The 23,072-nt window shown below is 64.4% G+C and overlaps 2 protein-coding genes across 2 annotated transcripts; both read left to right on the top strand.

The window, feature by feature from the left end:
* The first annotated feature begins 9,539 nt into the window (after nt 1-9,539).
* On the top strand, nt 9,540-14,169 carry MADCAM1 (mucosal vascular addressin cell adhesion molecule 1). Its single transcript, XM_087425942.1, has 5 exons — nt 9,540-9,660; nt 10,275-10,544; nt 10,916-11,239; nt 12,573-13,037; nt 13,785-14,169. Exons 1-5 carry the CDS (start codon nt 9,600-9,602, stop codon nt 13,973-13,975), a joined length of 1,311 nt encoding a protein of 436 aa, XP_087282068.1. The 5' UTR covers nt 9,540-9,599; the 3' UTR covers nt 13,976-14,169.
* A 1,019-nt stretch (nt 14,170-15,188) lies between these two features.
* Nucleotides 15,189-22,153, top strand: TPGS1 (tubulin polyglutamylase complex subunit 1). Its single transcript, XM_004441383.3, has 2 exons — nt 15,189-15,577; nt 21,383-22,153. The coding sequence occupies exons 1-2, from the start codon at nt 15,204-15,206 to the stop codon at nt 21,918-21,920; spliced, it is 912 nt and encodes a 303-aa protein (XP_004441440.1). The 5' UTR covers nt 15,189-15,203; the 3' UTR covers nt 21,921-22,153.
* The last annotated feature ends 919 nt before the right edge of the window (nt 22,154-23,072 follow it).

Raw genomic sequence — 23,072 nt, 5'->3', positions numbered from 1 at the left:
GCCGCTTTGTTCTTCAGAGTCAGCAAAGAAGGTCTGGGCCGACAGGCAGGTCTGGAGCTGACGTTACTATGAGGAACCCCAGCCGGGAACCCCAGCACGTCCCTCTCAGCTCCCTCCGTCTCCGCCTGGACCTGTGGGTTCCTTCTTCAGTCGCTGAAAACATATCTCTGCCCCCAAGACTCCCCGTCTCCCTCCCTCCCCTGTAACCCACTTTCCACGCGGCGACCAAATGATCTTTTGAAATCAGAAGTCACCTCACACCCGCGTCCTGCCTACAAGACCGTCCCCCGGCTCCCGATGTGCCACGAACAAACCCACACTCCTAACCTGGCCTCTGGGTTCCGGCCGTGAGGGCAGGGACTGCATTTATTGGGCACCTACTGTGTGCCAGGCTCCGAGCTGGGTGTCGGGGACTCAGGGGCAAGCAAGACAGCCCACGTGACACAACGCAAACCACAGGCGTCATTTCAAGTTTCCTAGTGGCCATGTCAAAAAGTAGAGAAATTAACTTTAATAATACATTTTATTTGACCCCAAATATCCAAATTATCGTTTCAGCATACAAACATTACGGATGAGATATTTTGCATTCTTTTCATCGTGCTGTGTCTTCACACCCTGGTGTTTTGCACTCGTGGCACATCTCGGTTTGAGTACCCGGTGACCACGTGTGCCTGGTGACAGCACAGTGCCCCCTTCCACTGTTTCCTTCCCTCCACCTCAACACGGCCCTGACTTCTAAAGCAGGGCTGTTTTGCCCCTTTTCGCTCTATGTAAGCGGACCTGTGTGCTGCATTCTCACGAGGCCTCTTTCCCTCGACCTCGTGTGTGACTCACCCTGTTGTGGGGTGCCATATCGATGGGTGTGATATTCCACTGCCTGAAGACACCACTTTATTCAATGAGCTTCTAGGGTGTTTCCATTTGGGGCTACTGCAAATAAGAGTGTTCAGAGCATTCTGGGTGGGGGGGCAGAGCACATGCAAAGGCCCCGGGGCAGGACCGTGCCTGGCATGTTGGAGGAACAGCGAGGAGGCCAGTGTGGGTGGAGGAAAGGGAGCCGGGGGAGAGAGGGAGGAGGGGAGGGGGGAGAAGGGGAGGGGGTGGGGGGGGCAGGGAGGACTTGGCTGTCACCCTGAGGGAGGTGGGAGCCCTGGAGGGTTTGGAGCAGAGGAGGGACGTGGTCAGGCGGAGTGAGGATCGGCTGCTAGGCTTGACCTGAATCTCCTGAAGGACAGATTTGACGCCAACCCAGACAAGGGGCCCAGCTGATTTCTTCAGTTGTTTACTGTCTGTTTCTCCCACGTTCCTCCACATATGTAACACGCATGTACACGCACAGGAAGAGGCAGGAGCTACTCCCCCCACTTCGTTCTGAAATTGTCGGGGGTGAAGCGAGGACGCCCCGGAAGCCAGGTTTACTGCATGACCTCTTGTTCTCTGTCCCTGGCACACGGGTGGCAGCAGGCCAGGTGTTCACGGGGGCCGCCGCCCCACCCAGTGTCGCCTCACGCTCTGTCCTCCCGGCCGCCGCCATCTGTCACTTCCCGCCTCCCCGGGGCCCTCGAGATTGTCCCTCGTCCAGCGGCAGGCCCCTGACTCAGACTCATGCGCCTCTGTGGCCGCCTGCCCCTTTGTCCGGCAGGGACTCTAACAAGGGAGCCTTGTCCTCCCCGAGGACGAGGACGCCGCGCACCCGCCAGGCTCCCCTCCCGCCTCCATCCTGAAAGAGCGGCTCCCCACGTGGGACAGAGCGGGGACGGACGGGCTCCCGTGTCTGTGGCTCCCAGCTGCGTGTCCGCCGAGTCCCCATTCTGCAGATGAGGACACCGAGGCTCAGAGGAGGAAGGGCTGGCATTCGGAGGACGGGGGCTGGACGGGGGTCCCGGCAGGCTTCCCTGGACCCTGCAAAGTCCCACCGCCCAGGCCCTCTCCCCTCTCTGGTCCACCTGGCCCTCCAGCCTCCCGATTTTCTAGAACACTCTGGGCAGCTCCAGCCGCGGGGCCTTTCCCACGTGGATGCTCCTTCCCTTCGCCTCCCTCACCCCTCCGTCTGACCGAGTCTTCCTCTGACCCGACTTATTCTAAACCTGCCCGTCTCCACGCGCCAGCCCCCTCCAGCCTTTCTCGTTTTCCCACAGCTTGGTCACCAGCTAAGACCGCGCACAGCGCTGGCCGGCCGCGCGGTGGTGGCCGGAGTCCCTGAGGGCTGACTTCAGCCTGCGGGAGGTCCCTGAGCTGGGGGCGTCCTCGTGTGGCTTGAAATCAGCCGCGACGGGAGTGTCTACACCACGGGGACCAGCAGGGGCTGCACCTGGAGGGCCCGCCGTTCCGCATCTGCGGTCCGTTTCCTTCCCCGCCTCCCACCAGCTCCCTGGGGCGGGGGTCTCTGCGCCGTCACCCCGGCACCTAGGACGCTGGGCTCTCGGTCTAGCAGGCACTCAACACACATCTGCTGAACCAACGAGAGGGACCTCACCCCAGCGACCGCTCTGACCCTGACATCAGGCCCCGTGACCCCTCTCTGGCCCCACGAACGTCCCCCGACCCTCAGATGAGACGCTGAGCTCCCGAGCACCGGACCGCAGGCCGGGCCGTGAGACGCCATCCGGGCGACACGTGACCCCCGCCCCCGCGGGCCCCGACGTCGCGACCCCAGCCCGCGGGAACGCCGAGCCGCCCGGCTGTCCCAGCCGCGTTCCCGTGTGCGCTCATTCATTCGTTCATCCCTTCATTCATTCCGCACCTGCGTCCTGAGCGCCTGCGGCCCCGGGAACCGGGGACCCCGGCCCTCCCGCCGCGCCCCCAGACCCACCCACAGCCACCCGCCCCTGGGCCTCCCTGGGCCCCCAGCGAGCCGGGGCGGGGCGCGGGGCTAGACAAGCACGACGTCCCGTCAACCCCGCTCCACACGAGCGGCGGCCCCGCACGCCCGGTCCCGAGCAGCCAGCGGGACCCGCGGGGCGGCGCCATGTCGGCAGGCGAGTCGGGGGCTCCGGGCTAGAGAGGCCTGCGGCGCGCGGCCTGGTGGGAAACGCAGCCCCGGGCCGCGGTCCTTCGGCTCCCCCGGCATGCCGGGAGTTGTAGTCCGGCGGGGCGGGCGGGCGCGGGGGCTGCCGGGACTTGTGGGCGGGGCCGGTGCGCGTGCGGCTGACCAGCCCCGCCGGCGGGGAGCTGACCGCGGCTGGAGGTCCCCCAGGGCCTCGGCTGCAGGATGGGGCGCCGCACAAGGCCGAGCATGACCGGCGAGAAGAAGTAGCGGCTGGACCGCAGCGTCCGGCTGGAAAGGAGGACGGTCAGCAAGGACGGCGGTGCCGTGAGTGCCGAGCCCCGCCTGACGTGACTCTCAGCGCCGGCCGGACCCCGGACCCCAACCCCGACCCGGGCCTTCAGGACCGGCCGGACCCTGACCCCGGACCTCACCCTGACCCTGACCCTCGGCACTGATCAGACCCCAGATGCCGCACTGACCCCGACCCTCAGCGCCGGCCCACCCTGGACATCGCCCCTTCTCCTGACTGTCCTGGTCACCCACAGCCCGCCTGGACCGGCTGGTTCTCCGGTCTCCGCCTCGGCCGCTGAACCCTGGCCCCGTTCCCTACCCGGGACCCCCAGACCCAGCCTGTCCACCCAGACCCCTGCCCCGGACACCAGGCACAGTTCTGCAACCCGGCTCCCCACCTCCCTGCAGGAGCCCCCAACTCCACCTTGATAGTGGGGGGCTCTGAACTGGCCCCACCGCATCACCCCCACCCGGGTGCCAGGCCCCCATCCGGCCCCACTCCCGTCCCTGCGCCTGGAGGAAGCCCCTTGGGCAGGAAATTTCCCCGAGGGGTCTGGTCCGGCGCTGACTGCGCCCCAGCCCCGCCTCCTCCGCAGGTCCCCGATTCTCCCGGGTCCCCCAGCCCCGCCCCCTCCGCAGGTCCCCGATTCTCCCGGGTCCCCCAGCCCCGCCCCCTCCGCAGGTCCCCGATTCTCCCGGGTCCCCAGCCCTGCCCCTCCGCAGGTCCCCGATTCTCCCGGGTCCCCCAGCCCCGCCCCCTCCGCAGGTCCCCGATTCTCCCGGGTCCCCCAGCCCCGCCCCCTCCGCAGGTCCCCGATTCTCCCGGGTCCCCCAGCCCCGCCCCCTCCGCAGGTCCCCGATTCTCCCGGGTCCCCCAGCCCCTCGCCCTCCGCAGGTCCCCGATTCCCCCGGGTCCCCCAGCCCCGCCCCTCCGCAGGTCCCCGATTCTCCCGGGTCCCCCAGGCCCTCCCCTTCCGCAGGTCCCTGATTCTCCCGGGTCCCCCAGCCCCTCGCCCTCCGCAGGCCCCTGATTCTCCCGGGTCCCCCAGGCCCTCCCCCCCCGCAGGTCCCCGATTCTCCCGGGTCCCCCACCAGCCCCTCCCCCTCCGCAGGTCCCCTATTCTCCCGGGTCCCCCAGCCCCACCCCCTCCACAGGTCCCCGATTCTCCTGGGTCCCCCCCCTGGGGTTTCCCAGCCTCTGACATCCCACCCTGTTGGCGTCGGCTGGATTGTTCTCAGGGCGCTGTGGGGTCTGGAGCAGCATGCCTGGCCCCCACCCCTCGATGCTAGGAGCACCCCCAGTGTGACAACCACAGATGTCCCCAGACGTGGCCCCGGGTGAGAACCACCGTCCTAACCCTTAGAACAACAGGTTCCCGGGTCCCAGCCTGGACTCTGGTGGAGAGGGAGACGGGCAGCTCCTCACCTAACAGGACATTTCTGTTCTGTGGTCCAGACAGAGGCCAGAGCCCCCACCCACGGGACACAGAGCTGGCCACTCAGGTCACCCACCGTCTCCAGCCGCCATGCTGAGAAACGGAGAGAGAAATGGGCGGCATAAACCAAACAAAATGAGTTTCATAAAATGTACTATATTTAACCACTATGTCCAAAATATTGCTGTTTCAACGTGTGATCAATATTTAGTAAATATGGAGATTTTTCACATTCTTCCTTCATACTAAATCCTCAGAATCCTGAATCTAACACTTCATTTTCATTGGAAGTATCTCATCTGTATTTAAGATTTCCTAAAAGCATAGCTGAAAAAGTAGATTCGGGGGGCGGGGGGAGCAGAATTTGCCACCTCAACAGGTGTGTCTTGGGGGCCGGCCCCGTGGTGTAGTGGTTAAGTTCACGAGCTCTGCTTCTGCGGCCCGGGGTTCTCCGGTTCTGCTCCCTGGCGAGGACCTACTCACCGCTCATGAAGCCATGCTGAGGCGGCGTCCCACACAGAAGAGCTACAACTCCACAACTATGATACACAACTATTACTGGGGCTTTGGGGAGAAAAAAGAAAAAAAAGAGGCAGATTGGCAACAGATGTTAAGGCAGGGCCAATCTTCCTCCAAAAAAAAAAAAGACCTGTCTTTTTGGCGTGAGGATTATTTTATTTTTGGCTGGTTTTTGTTTTTGTTTTTGTTTTTGTTTTTGCTGAGGAAGATTAGCCCTAAGCTAACATCTGTGCCAATCTTCCTCTATTTTGTACGTGGGTTGCTGCCACAGCATGGCTGACAAGTGGTGTAGGTCCACACCCGGAATCTGAACCCGAGAACAAGGGTCACTGCCAAATTTAACTACTACGCCATGGGGCCAGCCTGTCTTTATTTTTTTAAAAACTGTAGACAGAAAAAGCTCTGAAAACCGCTAGAAGTGACCCTTTGTAAGGGACACTTAGGGAAGTTTCTATTTGTAAAGGTGTCTCCGTTACCCGGAAGAAGGGGGGATGACCTCATTTCTAGAAACTCTTGTCAATGCGGAAGAGGACTTAAATCTGCATGATAACCTTGTTCTTGTTGACGGCCTTTCTGGTAATCTCCCCGTAACTGAGCCCCCCACCCTCAACATCCGCCTTTGTCTTGAGCCGAAGCTAGTATGTAAGGTGGCGCCCTCTGCCATCCTGGCGAGTTCCCCGTTTTTCTGGGTCTCTCCCGTGTATACGTGTTATAAAGCTGTGTGATTTTCTCCTGTTACGCCGACTAATGTCAATTTAACTCGTAGCCCAGCCAGAAGGACCCAGAGGGTAGAGGATTAGTCTTCCTCCCCTACAATGGACAGACGGGTGGGTGGATGATGGATAGATGGACGATGGGTGGACGGCCAGATGGACAGGTGGGTGGGTGTTGGACGGGCAGCTCTCTGGTTAGACAGACAGATGATGACCCCAGAGCTGCCCCCTGGTCTGCCCGCATCTCCTAAGGCCAGTTTGGGCCTGTTCTGCCCCCGCCCTGGGGGGTGTCCAGGAGGGAGGTGACTTACCTGCTGTCCTGTCCCCAGGAGAGGTGCAGGGCGTGGTCACCGGCCTCCGTGGCCTGTGCAGCGGGCTGGGTCCCCACCTCCACGGCTTCGTCCTCCACCTGTTCCTCGTAGAGCTGAGCGAGGCGGTGGCCTGTGGCCCCAGGGGCCCTTTCCATCCCCCAGCACAGTCCCCTGGCCCTGAGCACCACAGCTGGGTGGTGGGACCTGAGCCGCCCCACAGCCCTTGGTCCAGAGCCCCCCGTGAGCAAGAGCCACTGTCGGGGGACAGCACAGCCTCGTCCATCCCGGGGGAACGAGCCACAGTCCCCGGGGAGCTGGGCCTGGCTGCAGGGCCGTCAAGGACCCCCACCTCCACTGGGGGCTTCCACCCGTCTGAACCCAGACATCACCGCTCGAAGCCTCTGCCTGCCTTGATGCTCCTGACGACTCAAGTCTCAGGCCCTCGGACGGCCCGGGGGTTCCGGCAGCCGCAGACCCCCAGCTCTGATGGCTCTGACAGCCCTGGGTCAGCCGCCCGGCCACCTCCCTTTTTGCCAGACTCGGTTCAGCTTCGGAGAAAGAGACTCACTAAGCGACCTGTCCTCGCGGGCTTTCCGTGTTGGTTGTTCATTTGGGGTCCTGGCCCCCCGCCGTGGTGCCCTCGGTGTCACCTTCCCACCACGCTCCTCGGCCCAGCTCAGCCGGCTGATTTCGGGGACCAGTGGGCCATTGAAGGCCCAGTGAACTGACAGCTTCTTCCCGCTCTAGAACCTTCTGGCAGTCATTTATTAAAGGACCACTCACAGCCTCATCTCTCTCCTCCCTGGCATCCCCGAGACCCACCGAGGCAGGAGTGACGTCGGATCTAGGGTCCTCCAGCACCCGAGCTGGCAGGGCACCCAATGGGGACTTAGCGGCTCAAGCCCACCCCGAAGAAAGGGCCATGAGGCCCCCAGTGGACCAGTGGTGTGAGTAAGGGCAGCTGAGGTGGGAAGGGAGGGAGCAGGTGTTTCCTGGGCGGGGGGCGCACTGGCCCCTCCTGGACACCCTCTGAGGCCTGAGGCTCTTTCCCTGGCAGAACCCCGCTGCTGTCGAGGGAAGGTGGACGGGGAGGCCAGGATGTCGAGGCTGGGGGGCTGGGACCCTCCAAGGGAAAGTGGCTTCCTGCGGGGCCTCCGAGGACTTCCTCCAGGCGGGGACCATGCCGGGAAGAGGTGATCGGCCAGCCGGCCCTCAGGAAGCCCAGGCTGGGGAGCAGAGGAGAACCCCAGCACCCACCACTGGCTCCCGTGGGCTCAGTCTCCCAGGTACAAGACCAGCGTCCCAGGTGCAGGCAGGAAAAGTGTCCCGTCCCCACTGGTGCTGGCCTCAGGCTCCCAGGGGTCCACTCAGACCCTCCGTCCAGGCCCCCACCCCATCCCTCTTCTCCTCGCCCCCCATTTCTCTCTCTCTCTGCGCCCCCAGGCTCCCGCTCTTCCCCACCTCTGCCCAGAACCTTCAGGGTGGCCGCTGGCCGCCTCCCCATCATTTGTCCAAAGGTTCCTCCTTCACACGGGCAGAACATCATAGCTCTGCCTGAGCATCAGGGATGACCGGTGAGGGCCAGGCCATGGGGAGTCAGTGGCCGGAGAGCTGGGTCACACCCTGCAAGGGCCTCAGCTTGGAGGGTGGCAGGATGTGGGGTCAGGGGCTGGGAAGAAGGCCATTCATCAGGCCCGCTGCCCCCCCCCCCAGGTCAAGTGCCCAGCTTCCCGCGGAGGGCCCACACCTCCGGCCCGGGGAGGGCCGCACCTTGGCGTCCACCTTCCTGTGTGGCCTTTCCCGGCACCCGGGGCCAGAGGGGGATGGGACCAAGAAAGACCAACTCAGAGTTCATGCACCTGGACCCTCGCCCCGCAGAGGCCTCAGATTCCCCCTCTGCTCCCTGCCCCTCCTCAGTTTCTGCCTCTGACAATCAGGAGGCTGAGAAGACAGCCGAGCAGAGCAGGTGGTGCTTAGAAGCCCCATGGCCTGGCTGCCCCATCTCTTATCCCAAAGCCAGGGAAACTGAGGCACAAGCCACACTCTGAGGCCGGTCGGGGGCAAACCAGGACCCCTCCGTGCTTCTCCTCCTGCGTGCCTGCTGTGCGTGGGGTCTGGGGTCACAGCAGGGGCCACAGCAGACAAGAGCTCTTTGGACAGGGGAGATGTGACTGGCTACACGACCTCGTTAAGTCTGCAGGGAAAACGCTCCGGAAGAAAGTTCCACAGAGGAGGAGGTGGCAGGAAGGTGGCTGGGGAGCACTGGGGAGGCAATGCCTGGGCAGAGACCGAGCAGGGTGAAGGCACAGCCATGCAAAGGCCCTGAGGCTGCCCAGTCCTGCAGGGCTCCGGCTACAGCCAGCAGTCTGGATTTTTTGCTTTTGGCCACAGGCAGCCTTGGGGTGTCGGCGTGCTCAGAAGGGTGTTTCTAAACCGCTCTGGGTGCTGGGTGGGGACCGGCCACGCAGGGCAGACAGGGAGAGGGGAGCAGCCTGAGGGGTACAGGAGATGGGGGGCAGATTCAGGTGTTCACAAGAGAAGGACTCTCTGACAACCGTTGTGAGTGGGGGGGCCTCTGTGGGGGGACCCTGTGGACCCCAGACCCAGGTCCCCGTGTGGAAGGGAGCCCAGAGGCGGCCCCATGCCCGGGGCTCCCAGGTTCCATCAGGCCTCCTGTTTGATGGGGGGAGACAAGGTCAGAAGCGGGTGGTGACATGTCCCAGGCCCTGGTGGGGTCCACAGGGCCTCAGCCCCATCAGCCCCAGGAGTCCCCACCACCCCCCCAAGACCCTCATCCCCAGGTGACCCCACCCCCAAGGACCCCTTCCTCCAGGAGGGTCCACCCCTAGGTGACCTCCACCTCCAGAGACTCTCACCCCCAGGTGACCCCACCCCCAGGAGGTCCCCCAGCCCGCACCCGGCGCCCGGAGGAGGCTGCTCTCTGTCGCCCCCGCGCGGCCGCTCCGGGCAGTGGAGCCGAGATTCCGGCCGACGGGGGACCGGCGGGGGCGGCGCGGACCCTGGGCCTGCTTCCGATTTCCCTTCAACTGACCTCGAGGGTCACCCCCCTCCGGCCCGCATTTTCCGATCTTCCCGTTTCTAAAAGTGAGACTTGGAATCGGCCCAGCGCCGCCGCCCCGGCTGCTGTTACCTCGGCCCCGCCCCCGTCTTGGCCCCCAGCCCCTGCCTCTCTGTCGCCTCCGGGGTCGGGGGTCAGGGCGGGAAACCCCCTCGGGAAACCCCCGGGGAGCCGCTAGGGGAGGGGGCGGCGGGAAGGAGCTCGGGGCGCCTCTATTTAAGCCGTCTCCCCGCGGGCCGGGGACACGCAGGGGACGGCATGGAGCGGGGCCTCGGCCTCCTGCTGCCCCTCCTCGTGGGGCTCCTGCAGCGGGGCCGCGGTGAGGGGGGTCCGAGGGGGAGGGGGCTCAGGGAGAGGAGGGGACTCCGGGAGGGGACAGCTTAGGAGAGGGGAAGGTGCTCCGAAAGAGGAGGGGGCTCTGGGAGGGGAGGGGGCTCCGCGAAGGGAGGGTGGTTCCGGCAAGGAGGGGCTCCTGGAAGAGAGGGGCTCCGGGAGAGGAGGGGTTCCGGGAGAGTAGGGGGCTTAGGAGAGGGAGGGGCTCCCTGGGGGAGGGGGCGCCGGGGGAGGGCGCCGGGGGAGGGGGCTCAGGGAGGAGGGTCTCCGGGAGAGGAGGGGTCTCCAAGAGGGAGGAGTCTCCTGGAGGGGAGGGGCTCCGGGGAGGGGCTCAGGGAGGAGGGGTCTCCGGGAGAGGAGGGGTCTCCAAGAGGGGAGGAGTCTCCTGGAGGGGAGGGGGCTCCGGGAGGGGAGGGGGCTGGAAGAGTAGGCCAGTGGGCTGGTTCCGGGAGGTGACAGGGTCCTAGGAGGAGGGCCTTCGCGGGGGCGGGGCTGGCAGGGGCTGGGGTCCGGGCGGAGGCGGAGCCCAGGACCGGTTCTGGGGCTGGGGTCCCGGTGTCGGGGGCGCGCGGCCGGGCTGAGCGCGCCCTCTGCCCGCAGGTGCCCTGGAGGTGGAGCCCCCCGAGAGCGTGGTGGCGGTGCCCGTGGGCGGGTCGCGGGAGCTGACCTGCCGCCTGGCCTGCGCGGGCCCCGGGGCCGCCCCGGTGCAGTGGCGCGGCCTGGACACCACCCTGGGCGCCGTGCAGACGGGCGCGGGCATCAGCGTCCTCTCCGTGCGCAACGCGTCCCTGGCGGCGGCGGGGACCCGCGTGTGCGTGGGCTCCTGCGGGAACCTCACCTTCCAGCGGACCGTGCGGCTCCTGGTGTTCGGTGAGCGCCGCCGCTCCTCCCGCCCCCCACATCAGCAGCGCTGCTTCACCTCCGTCTCTTTGCCGCCGCCTCCCGGGAGGCTTCCCGGACTGCCCGCCCCGCCCCAGCTCGAAGCCTGCTCGCCGCTCCTCCGAGTCTCTCTGCAATCCGTTCCCTCCTCTCCGCACCGCCTCCTCTCGGCGGCCTCCCGGCCTTCACTCCGCCTGCCCTTTCTGCTCTGGATCCTTCTCCAGCACCTTATATTGTAGCCACACAGGGCGCGGCCGCTGGGTTTTGCCTGTCCCTGTGCACCCCTTGACCCCGTCCACCCCCTCAGGGCCCAGTCCGGACCCTCTGGACTCAACCCACCCCCTCCGACCCTCCGTCCGCAGCCTTCCCGGACCAGCTGACCGTCTCCCCAGGGGCCCTGGTGGCCGGGTCTGCCCAGGAGGTGGCCTGCACCGCCCACAACGTCTCGCCTGCCAGCTCGGACACCCTCTCCTTGTCCCTGCTCCTGGGGGGCCAGGAGCTGGAGGGGGTGCAGGCTTTGGGCCAGGATGTGGAGGAGGAGGCCCAGGATGGCGAGGACTCGCTGTTCCGAGTGACAGAGCGCTGGCTGCTGCCCCCCCTGGGGACCCTCGCCCCACTCACCCTCCACTGCCAGGCGACCATGACGCTGCCCGGCTTGGAGCTGAACCACAGCCGGCCCATTCCAGGTGAGTGCAGGGCCGGCCGGCCTGCGAATCAGTGCCCCGGGGATTAGACAAAGTCTCGACACTGGGTGCCCAGCTCTGGAACCCTGGTTCCACACCTCGCCCGCTGTGTCCCCATCTGGGTGGTCACAGTACCCACAGCTGGTGGGAAAATTGCCACATCCTACCCCAGGGCCTTTGCACTGCTGTGCTCTCCACCCAGAATGTACTTCCCCGGCATCTCTCCCCGGCTCGCTCACTCACTCCCTCAGGTCACCTTCCGAGTGAGGCTTCCCCTGACCCAACCCCCCACACACACACGGGAGAGCCCTTTCTCTTCCCTGTTGATTGTTTATGACGCCTTTTTATCAACACCCGACGTCCTGTAAGTTCTCTTTCCGTTACCTGTCTCCCCTGCTGCCGGCTTCACCAGGGTAGGAATGTGTCTGTCTTGTTCACGGCTGTGTCTCCAGGGGCTGAATGGTGCCCGGCGCACAGTAGGTGTGCGACACATACGTTCTGAACGAATGAGTGAATGGATGAATGAATGTTCTCACTGTGCACAGCACGGAGTAGGTGCGCAATAAATACTTGAGGGGTGAACAATCAGATGAAAGCATTTCACCTGGAGGCCAGCACACAGTAGGTGCTCAATTTGTGCCAGATGTTGTTATTAATTTAACTGACGTGTGTCTGATCCGGGACACGCCCTGCTCACGTCATGAAGCCCCCCGGCAGCCTCTCGCTAAAGAAGCACTGACTCACTCTCTGACGGGGCGCCTGGAAACTCACATTAACGTGCTTGGGGTCATGAGCGTCAGGAAGAGTTTGATCAAGTGGAAACAGGAGCTGGGGTGGGGTGTGGCACGCAGGGAGGCCACTGGATTGGAGAGATTTTGTAGGAGGATGTGCAGAGCCTCTCCTGGGGCCTCAGTCTCCCCGCCTGCACCCCAGGGTGATGATCGGAAAGCTCAAGGACCCCCTGACTCCAGGGGGACCATTCTCCCCTCTCTCCATCTCCGAGTTCTGTAACAATAAACCCGGTATTCACGGACCCTGCAACCCAGGCACCCGTGAACCAGGGCACTCTCCATGGCAGCCCCCCAGGGGCAGTGGCCATCGCCCCCTCTACAGTGGGGGAAAGTGAGACCTGGAGATTCAGCAGCTCGCTCAGGGCATGGAGGGCTGTGACGGACTCCGACCCCGCTCCCACCCACTGAGACACCCTGCGACTCACCCAAGTGGCCAGGGATGGGCTGGGAGCGGTTCTGGTCCAACTCCATGGTCCAGATGGAAAGACTGAGGCAGGAGGGAGGCTGGGGCAGCAGGGAGAACAAATGGCCATCTTGTTTTCCAGTCCTGCACAGCCTGACCTCCCGGGAGCCCCCCATCGTGACCTCCCCGGAGGCGACCCCCGAGCAGGGCTCCACCCACAGCCCCTCGAGTCCTGGTCCTGAGAGTCCTGGATCTGAGAGCCCTCGCCCCACGAGTCATGGCCCCACGAGTCCTCGCCCCACCGGTCCTGGCCCCAGGAGTCGTGGCCCCACACCTGGGAACAGCTCCACCAGGCCCTGTCGCCCTGTGATCCGCCGGTTGACAACGCCACGGGGTCTGGAGCTGCTGTGTGAGGTGGTCTGCAGCCCTGGCGTGGCCGTGCACTGGACCCAGGCTCCCGGCGGTCTGGAGGCCTACAACAGGCGGGAGGCCGGAGCCCGGGCGTGGCTGAGCGTGCCGTGGGCCGAGTGCAACCCCGAGGGCTGGTTCCAGTGTTGCCTGGACCCAGGGGGCCAGGTGGCCAGCCTGTACCTGGTCCCAGAAATCTGTGAGTTCTGGCGGGGGAGCCCTGGGAGTCCCTGGGGGGAGGGATGCTTTGCATCAGATCCCAGACCAGGAGGCGCCCTGCCTGGCCTCAGCAGATAGCGGGCTTCCCCGACATCGTGAGATGACAGTGGCCTGGCATGACCGATGGCCGTAAATTTCAGGGACCGTGTAGATATCACACCACTTTGTAAACTAAACTTTATAATACAGACCCCAACAGCCTGTGGGAGAGAAATGAAACTAGGATTACAGCCACTTAGGGAATTTCACATTCTCTAGTAGCCACATTCAGAAAAAAAAAGGAAAATAAGTTTGATAATATATTTTACCAAACCCAATATATCTCAAATATTATCAGTTCAACATGCAACCTGTAAAAACGTACGAATGACATATTTGACATTTTTTTTATTTGAAGAAATACACGTCTTCAAAACGCGATGTGTGTTTACACCGAGGGCACTTTTCTGCTCTGACGGGCCACGTTTCGACGCAGACGTGGTGCGTGGCCGCCTCAGTGGACCGCCCACTTCCCACTGTTTTGTCCCATGGACCTTTTGAGAGATTCACTCTAAAGTCCTCTGGATGTTCTGGGGGATTTGTACATTTCAAAAGACGTTCCAAACGGTCAAGTCCTTTGTGAAATTTCAGGGAACGCAGGAAATTTGGAAGCCCTGAGCAGACTCAGCAGGCTTCTCCCCAAAACCTGCAGAGGCGGGCTCAGGGCTCCTGGTGCTTCTCTCTCCAGGCTCCCCGGCGTCGTCCGCAGCCCTGTGGACGGGCAGTGTGGCCCTGGGGCTGCTCCTCCTGGTGTTCCTCGCCTATCGCCTGTGGAAATGCTGCCGGCCGGCCACTGACCACCACGCCCACCAGCTCCTCTGGGCCCCCTGCCCCGCTTGCACCGGACTGGGGGGGCGGGATTCAGGAGATCACTTCTGAAGTGACCTGCCACTCCTTCACTCAGCTGCGACTGGAGGACGTCTGCAGGGTCTGGACAGCATGAGGACTGACCGCAGGCCCCTCACCCTGATGGCCAGCAACCAGGCTGCCCAGCTGGCTGGGTTTCCCCTGGGTGGGGCCCCTGGGGAGCCACCCGCCACGTCCACAGCTAGAGAATAAAGATCTGGTGTGACTTCAGTAGTCCCTGTCATGGTACGAGGATGCTGGAATCCTCTGCACGGCCCCTCTGAGCTGGGCGACTCCCCAGCCACACTTGGCCAGGGCTGGGGAGAGAGGACAGCTGGGGGTGGGAGATCCCTTCCCTGGATTTCGGGACACTGGAGCCTAAAGAATAACTAGGACTCCTCAAAAGAAGTAGGGGAAAGTATTTGGCGGAGGAACGGCGTGGCCAAAGCCGCAGAAGAGAGGTGGCTTATTAAGGGAAACAGCATCTCTTTTGGGGTGGCTGGGGGCTGAGGATGGGGGAGAGGCGAGAGAGGCTGGAGATGAGATCAGCAGATGAAGGGCTGTAGGTGCCGGGCACTGGGGAGCCACGGGAGACTCTTGAACTACAGAGGATGCAGTGTGAGAAAGATCCCTCTAATGGTGAGGAAACGTAACAGCCTGGGACAGTGGGGACCGTGGGAGGGCCACTCATTCCGCGAACACGTGCTGGGGACTGGGCGCCGCGGGAGCCCAGAGCAGACCCCAAGCCCACCCTGGTGGGTGGCTGGGGGGAGAGGGGGCCTTTCCCCACGAGTTGAGCCATAAACTCCGACGGAGATTGGGTTAGGTTTACGGCCAGGCTGAGCACAAAGGCTCAAAGATGAAAAAGAAAAGAGGGCGGGGGCGGCGCTCCGTCATGGAGTCTGGGCGCATCCCTCCCCGCCCGCGCTGGACCGGCTTCTCTGGTAACCAAGGAGACTGGTTGCTAGGGGACCATGCTAATGAAGGACTCGCCCACTACCAAGATGGCAGACAATGCGGCTTCATGCCAGGAACCAAGCCCTTCCTGAGGAGCCATTTTGGAGTCTGGCAAAATTCAGGTTCCGGGCCTGAGCCAGAAAAGCCAACCGATACGCTCAAAGAGGAAACCCGAGAGAGAGTGCCAATTAGAACCCAAGAAAGGGCGTCCTGCGCTAATCACTTCCCAGAGTCTCCCCGCGGGATCCCGGAGCCCTCTGCCCTCAACCAAGATGGCCGCCACGCGGCGCCAGCGCAGTGGAATATGGCGGCGCTTCCGGTCCCGCTGCCCTCAGCGAAGATGGCGGCAGTGGACAAGCGGCGGCCGGCCGTGGCCCCGGCGGCCAGTTTCCCGGACAGCGGCCGGCCGGCGGTGTCCCAGGCGGCGGCAACTCCCGAGAGCGACGAGGACTTCCTGCGGCAGGTCGGCGTGACGGAGATGCTGCGCGCGGCCCTGCTGAAGGTGCTGGAGGCGCGGCCCGAGGAGCCGATCGCTTTCCTGGCGCACTACTTCGAGAACATGGGCCTGCGCTCGCCGGCCAGCGGCGGCGCCGGGGAGCCCCCGGGCCAGCTCCTGCTGCAGCAGCAGCGCCTCGGCCGCGCGCTCTGGCACCTGCGCCTGGCTCACCACTCCCAGAGGTGCGGGGCGGGGCCGGGGCGGGCGGGGGTCCGCCGGACTCCAACTCCCAGCGTGCTCCGCGCGGCTCCCCGTCCCCGGCGCTGGCGGCGGCGCGCGGGGCGTGCTGGGGACCGTAGTCCGCAGCGCCCCCCGGGTGCGGGGTGGCCCGGGCCGCGATGGGCTTGCTCTGGCCGGCTGCGTCCCTTGTGACGCCCCTTTGCAGGTGCTGAGTTCCCCTTGCAGCCAACACCACTTTGCAAATTGTGGTGCCCAAGGTCGCAGGGCAAGGCGTCCGAGCCAGGTCCCCCCCCCAGCTGCCTCGTTACCAGCATCGCAGCATCCCCGTCCATTCAGGCAGAAAATGAGTGCTTACAGGGTTGGGCCTGAAGACAGAAAGCTACCCCGGGGCCAGGCTCCCAGCGGCAGGAGGGGCGTCCAGGAGGCGGCCTGCGTGATGCGCAAGTGGCTGCAGAGCTGCAGGGTGGGAACCACAGGGGGAAGGGAAGGCCGCAAAGCGGAGCCTGAGGCAAGCGTTCGTGTGGGGGTGATTTTATAAGGGGGCGCTCCCGGGAGAACCCAGGAGGGGGGAGGAGGCCAAGCAAGGGAGCGTTTCGGCCTAATCCCCAGGTGCTTCCAGCACCCACCACCTGTGGGCGCCCCTCCCGGAGGGTCACACGGAGCACAGAGAGGCTGGGGCGGGAGCCCGGGTGTGGGAAGCGGTGCGGAGGGCGGGCGTCTCAGCGCAGCACCCACGCCCCCACCCACAGGGGGACAGGGAGTGTGGGGTGTCCACATGACAGCCAGACAAGGAGCCGCGGGGCATCTGGAGGCCAGGGGCCACCCCTTCCATGGGGACCTGGGAAGAGGAGCAGGTTGGTGGGACGTGCTCTGAAGGGCGAGCTGATGGTGGTGCTGGGGTCAGGGTGGGAGGGGCGTGTGCAGGGAGAGTCCAGGGTGGTCCTTGGAGCTATCTGCTGAGATGGGAGGCCGCTGGTTTGGAGGAAGTTTCTAGAGTCACTGAGGACTGTTAAGGGAGGGGCTGGGAGGACCTTGCAGCAGGAAGGTGGATGCTGAGACCTGCATCTGGGATGGGAGGTTGTCAACTGGGAGGGGTCGTGAAGGCCTGGGGAGAGCTGAGAAGAGCCCCGGACCCAACGCTAAGAAGAACCCACAAAAGGGGCCGGCTCCGTGGCTTAGCGGTTAAGTGCGTGCGCTCTGATGCTGGCGGCCCGGGTTCGGATCCCGGGCACGCCCCAAGGCACCACTTCTCCGTCCAACGCGAGGCCGAGTCCCACGTACAGCAACTAGAAGGATGTGAACCTATGACATACAACTATCTACTGGGGCTTTGGGGGTAAAAAAATGAATAAATAAAATCTTTTAAAAAAAAAAAAAAAGAAGAACCCACAAAAACTCATGAGAAGGCAGAGCAGACATGAAGGAGGGCACCAGAAGAGAACGGCATCCAGGACATCTTCCAAGGAGAACAAGTAGTCAGTGGCGGGACCGTGTACAGTTGTTCAGGTCGAGCACTGCACAAGCCACTCGCCCATAGACAGCACAGACAAGGATGTTTATATGAAGGCTTTTTGCAGAGCTTTTTCCTAATTCACACAAAGGTGCCTTGTGGGCTGGCAGCAGCCCTGTATCTGACAGCCCAATGGATGAGGGCTGAGAAGCGTCTGTTTGTGGGTTTGGATCCCTGGCATGGACTTACACCACTCGTTGGCGGCCCTGCTGTGGCGGTGACCCACATAAAAAGTAGAGAAAGATTGGCACAGACGTTAGCTCAGGGACAATCTTCCTCAGCAAAAAATAAAATAAAATGAGCTCTCAGTCAGAGCCCCTTAACCTCACAGACGGACCAGAAGCAGAAGCGCGTTGGGCGGGTCTCGGGTGCAGAGAGGGGGGCTCCCTCTGAGGCCGGGCAGCCTCGCCCCGACGCCGAGGGGTTGCCTGGACGTGCTGGGCTGTTCTGAGAGTGTCATCACAAAGGATTTGGGGAGAAGGCAACCAAACTGCCGTCTGCGGCGTCTCGGGGCATCGGAAGAGCTGGCCTCCAGGACGTCCCGGCGGCCGCCCCCACTGGCCTCGAGGCCCCAGGAGCACAGTCGTTCTGGGACTTGCTGGGGGCTGTGCGGCTGCCAGGCATCCTTCTCAGCCGCCTCGTTGCTATGGTAGCAGCAGGAGAGCCGTCCCCGGGGTCCCTGTGACCCAGGGCCTGCAGAAGGCACCGGCCGGTCTGGCCGGAGTCCTCAGCTCAGATCCCCCTCTGGGGGCCGTCCTGGGCCCTGCAGGGGGTTGAGCCACATCCTGCCCCACGCCATCCAGCGTGCTGACCACAGACGTCCCTGGATGTCACCCAGTGTCCCTCGGGGCAGAGTCACCCTGGGTGAGCCCAGGTCTGCCATGAGTCCGTGTCTCTTCTGGAGACATTCCATGCACGTATCCTTATTTTAACAAACGCTCACGCGGTTTACGGATTGAGCTCTGTAGGCGCTGCACGGATGGAGCCCCTGTGAATGCCCGACCCCACTTCACAGACGGGGAAGCGGAGGCCCGGAGCCCAGGCTCCCCCGCAGGGCCGAGACTCGAAGCAGGCCGCCCCCCTGCAGAGCGGCCGCCGTGGGCTCCCCTGGTGGTTCAGCAGGTGGCGTGGGTGCCCCTCGTGGCGCAGAACCGCGGGGGAGCCCCTGGGAGGGTCTCGGTGAGGTTGGGTGTCACCCCCGCTGGGTTCTCGAGGATGCTCTGTCACAGCCCCAACCCCACTGGGTAACAACGACCCCTTTCGTGTCCTCCTGCCCGCGAGGCCGGGAGCCCGAGAGAAGCAAAGTCTGGACGCCCGGCTGCGTTCGGCCCTGTCACAGCTGACGACGGCGCACGTGGAGTTGCAGGCCGGGCACTGGGCACAAGATCTGCCCTGTGTTCTCATGGGAGTGAGGGACAGGAGGAGGACCCTCCTCTGGGCGAGGAGAGCGGGCGGCGGTGAGGCCAGGCCGGAGCAGCCAGACACAGAGGTGCCCAGTGAGCACCGGGGACCGGGTGGCCCCCAGACATCGCCCCAGCTGCCGCCTCCAGGGGCATGAGTGAGCTCGAGATCTGGGGGGGTCGGCTGGTCCCTGGAAAAGGCGTCGGGGTGGAGCTGACGGACGGGGCACCCGGACAGGACGGGCTGCGTCACACGCGGGAACAGATGACCCCGGAACCTCCACAGCCTTGACACAGCTGAGGTTCACCTGCCCTCACCGCAGGGTCGCAGGGGTCACACCGCTGGGGCAGCAGGGCGTGGACCACGGAGAGGGGTGCAATGGCTCTAAAACCCCCGTGGAGAGGGGACCCTGCGGCTCCAGCCCGAGCGGCACCCGCGTGCCGGGTGAGGGTGAGCCCTCCGCGGCTGAGCCTCTGGAGGACCGGGCCGCGCCGCAGCCTCACTGCAGCCTCACAGGACCCCGAGCTGGGACCCCAGCCAAGCACCCCCAAGTCCCCGACACAGAAAGCGCGTGACGTGATAAACGCCGTTGCCGTCTCAGGCCGCTGGGTTTGGGGGTGATTTGTTCCGCAGCCACTGGTGACACCTCACTTACTCACATGGGGTCGCCCCCCACGGGGACTCTCCTGGGGAAAGTTAATAAGGAAGGTCTTGCGAAAGTTCTCATGAGGCCTCGCCGGCTAACGTGGTGACGGTCCTATAACGGGAGGATGTTCATGAGCGCGACGCTGCGTCTGGCCCACCCTCAGCACCTGACAGGGCCGTCTCACTGCCCGCGAAGCTCCAGCACAGCGGAAGGGCCCAACGGATGGGAAGAAAAGGAGCTTGTAGTCTGGTGGGCGAGGATTAAATCCCAGCTGGGAGAGGCCCCAGGCTTCTGCCCTCTCGCCCTGGGCCTTGGTGTCCCCCTCTGTCATGGGGCTTTACCACTGGAGCCCCACAGAGCCACTGGGCCCACACATCCATCCATGGGGCAGAGCGATGACTAGAGTGGCCAGCATTTACTGGGCGCCTGCTGCATACCGATCAGCATGTACTGGGCGCCTGCTGCATACAGACCAGCATGTACTGGGCACCCACTGCATACGGACCAGCATGTACTGGGCAACTGCTGCATATGGACCAGCATGTACTGGGCAACCGCTGCATACCAATCAGCATGTACTGGGCGCCTGCTGCATACAGACCAGCATGTACTGGGCGTTTGCTGCATACGGACCAGCATGTACTGGGCACCCACTGCGTACGGACCAGCATGTACTGGGCAACCGCTGCATACCAATCAGCATGTACTGGGCGCCTGCTGCATACAGACCAGCATGTACTGGGCACCCACTGTGTACAGACCAGCATGTGCTGGGCACCCACTGCGTACGGACCAGCATGTGCTGGGCGCCTGCTGCATACTGATCAGCATGTACTGGGCGCCTGCTGCATACAGACCAGCGTGTACTGGGCACCTACTGCATACGGACCAGCATGTAGTGGGTGCCTGCTGCATACCGACCAGCATGGACTGGGCTCCCACTGCATATGGACCTGCATGTACTGGGTGCCCACTGCATACAGACTAGCATGTACTGGGCTCCCACTGCATACAGACCAGCATGTACTGGGCGCCCACTGCCTGCCGGCCCATAGAAAGGTGAGGCGACCTGCCCAGGTCACACAGGAGATGAGGGAGCTGCCATGTGTCCCCTACCCTCACCACGGAGCTGAGCCCCAGAAAGGATGGATGGAAGCCCCGGGGTCGGCCTTTCCTCTGTGGGATCCTTGGGCCACCGGCAGCCCTGAGCCTCACCCCCACTTGTCGCAGTGGAAACGGTGACAGGCCACCCGCCACGCTGGCACTGGGCCACGGGCCATGCACTCGGCTGTCAGTGCCACAAGGGGGTGGGACACAGGGTTAACCAGCCGCCAGGCTCACCCCGCAGACCACGCGCACAACCACTGTGCGCCCGACTGCCGGTGAGGCTCACGGCGCGGCCGGGGCACGTGCTGGGTCTTCAGGTTCCTCGTGGGGCGAGGGCTCGTACCCCCGCATGGCCGACGGCGGGTCGACAGACTCCCCTGTGAAGGGCAGGTAGTCACTGTCTCGGCTTTGCAGGCCGCTCCCCATTGTGACCACTCGCCTCTGCCTTTGCAGCCAGAAAGTAGCCACGGGCAGTGTGTCAGGGACGATCGTGGCCGTGTGCCAATAAAACTTTATTTACAGAAGCGGGCGGCGGGCGGGGTCTGACCCACGGCTGTAGCTGCGGACTTGGCCCCTGGGACTGTGGACTGAAAAGAGTGGACCCACGTTGTCAGCCAGGCACAGTGTTTGGGCAGGGGTGACCCCCCATAAGTGCAGCCGTCATCATGGGGGCAGTGGAGGGTCCCAAGGGGCAGAAGCCTGTGGGCTGACTCACAGACATTGAGCACTTGCTGTATGCCGGGCCGTGTTCTAGGCACTAGGGCTGTAGCAGTGACCCACACGAACTCCCTGACGTGGCTCCTGGGCTGACGTCCTGGTGGGAGGGACACCGTGTCTCAAGGATGCCACACACTAGGTGGGATGGTGGGAGCTGCTGTGAGGAAGGATGGAGGAGGAAGGGGTCAGGGAGTCGGTGGGGCTGCCCTGGGGAGGAGCCGAGGGGAGACCAGGGGAAGGGCATGCAGGGCGGAGGGCACAGCGGTGCAAAGGCCCTGAGGCCGCGCCAGGGCTGGTGTGCAGGAGGCAGGGGCGGGGCGGGATGCGGGGGCTGGTGTGCAGGAGGCAGGGGCGGGGCGGGGCGGGAGGCTGGGGCGGGGCGGTGCTGGGCCCTGCAGGCCGGCCCGACGCCCCGTCTGCCCGCAGGACGGCCTTCAACAACAACGTGGGCGTGGCCTACGAGTGCCTGAGCGCCAGCGGGCGCAAGAAGAAGCCGGGGCTGGACGGGCGCACCTACAGCGAGCTGCTGAAGCGCGTGTGCCGCGACGGGGAGGCCCCCGAGGAGGTGGTGGCGCCCCTGCTGCGCAAGATCCAGTGCCGCGACCACGAGGCCGTGCCGCTGGGCGTCTTCCGCGCCGGCATGCTCACGTGCTTCGTGCTGCTGGAGTTCGTGGCGCGCGCCGGCGCCCTCTTCCAGCTGCTGGAGGACCCGGCCCTGGCCGTGGCGGACCGCCGCGTGGGCCAGGCCGTGCTGGACACCTTGGAGGGGGCCCTGCAGGCCGGTGACGGCCCCGCCGCGCCCGCCCGCTACCTGGAGGCCGGCTCGCGCCTGGGCCCCGACAGCCTGGCGCTCGCCATGGACCGCGCGCTGGGGGCCCGGCGGCCCGGCGCCCCCATGACCCGCGAGGAGTTCCTGGAGAAGGCCGCCGCGCTCTTCATCGCCAAGGTCAAGCCGGTGGGCTGAGCCCCCCTCGCCCGCCGCCGCCTCCTTCGTGTCCCGGGCTGGACATGGGTCTGAGACCAGGACTGGGGTGTCCCTGCATGCGGGGGGTGCGGGGAGCCCCCCAACCAGCTTGGGACCTGGAGCGACGCCCCAGCCTCTGCATGGGGGAACCCGGGGGTCCCGGGAAGTGAGCCCCCTGCCCGCACCCCCGCAACGGCCCCCCGCCCCCCGGCAGTAATAAAGTCCGTCCCCGAGCCCGGCCTGGTGTTTGTGTCCCCCCCCCACCTGTGTCCACGCCGGCCGCACGCCAGGTCCCACCGCTGTCCCAAGGCCAGGCTCGCCGCCTGGAAACGCCAGGACGCCCTGGACTGCGCTGTACGGGAGCAGAGGGCACCGGGGCGCCTGGCGGGGTGGGCTTACTGCACTCACCACTGCCCATGAGGAAGCAAATCACTACCCACGCCAGGCAGATGGGGAAACCGAGGCCCAAGGAGGTGAAGGGTCACACCGCCAGCAAGGGGCTGAGCCGGGATTTGAACCCGGGTCCCGCTCCAGAGCCCACACCCTACACTGCCTCCCCTGCCTGCTGTCAGTCCCTCCAGCATCCATGCCCACCCGTGAGACCCTCCAGTCACTGTTCACCGGGCACCGGCCTCCCCTCCCCCAACCACAGAAAATCCGCAGGGAGCGGAGTCCCGGCCCGGAACCACCGCCAGCAGTGGCTTCACGGGGTCCCGGTCTCCTCTTCCGTCAGGGGGGTGAGGACGGCCCCTCTTCTGACCGAGGGAGACCCCCACAGGACCAGAATTTAAAGCTTTACAAGCTGCCAATGGCAGGGACCCCCTTGTCCCCCCCAGATCTGCCTTCGGCGTAGGGCCAGCATTCAGTGGACCTAGGAGCCAGCGCACCAGGCCGGTTTTCCAGAAACAGCCACGGGGATATTTCCGCCCCCACACCCCATCGAGAGGCAGATCAGGATGGAATCTGTGTCCCCTCCCCTGAGCTCAAGTGGCTTTTGTGACACCACATGCCTTCCATGGCTAGGTCACAGAAGGTGACACCACCGCCCACGGGAGGCTGGCCTGGGCCTCAGGGCCACGTTGTGGGGAAGCCCGGGCCACGTGGAGGTTCCCGCCTGGTAGACTCGTGGGCTAAATAAACGATTGATTTATT

Source organism: Ceratotherium simum, chromosome 39, assembly GCF_057802395.1.
Source record: "Ceratotherium simum simum isolate JZ-2026a chromosome 39, ASM5780239v1, whole genome shotgun sequence".
Lineage (NCBI taxonomy): Eukaryota > Metazoa > Chordata > Mammalia > Perissodactyla > Rhinocerotidae > Ceratotherium > Ceratotherium simum.
This window is presented reverse-complemented; position numbering and strand designations above follow the sequence as displayed.

Bases quoted from the DNA above. Each gene is read 5' to 3' on its own strand.
- TPGS1 (XM_004441383.3), top strand. From the start codon at position 15,204: ATGGCGGCGCTTCCGGTCCCGCTGCCCTCAGCGAAGATGGCGGCAGTG. The intron at 15,578-21,382 runs GTGCGGGGCGGG...GTCTGCCCGCAG, and splicing joins CTGGCTCACCACTCCCAGAG to GACGGCCTTCAACAACAACG.
- MADCAM1 (XM_087425942.1), top strand. From the start codon at position 9,600: ATGGAGCGGGGCCTCGGCCTCCTGCTGCCCCTCCTCGTGGGGCTCCTG. The intron at 9,661-10,274 runs GTGAGGGGGGTC...CTCTGCCCGCAG, and splicing joins GCTCCTGCAGCGGGGCCGCG to GTGCCCTGGAGGTGGAGCCC. The intron at 11,240-12,572 runs GTGAGTGCAGGG...CTTGTTTTCCAG, and splicing joins CCACAGCCGGCCCATTCCAG to TCCTGCACAGCCTGACCTCC.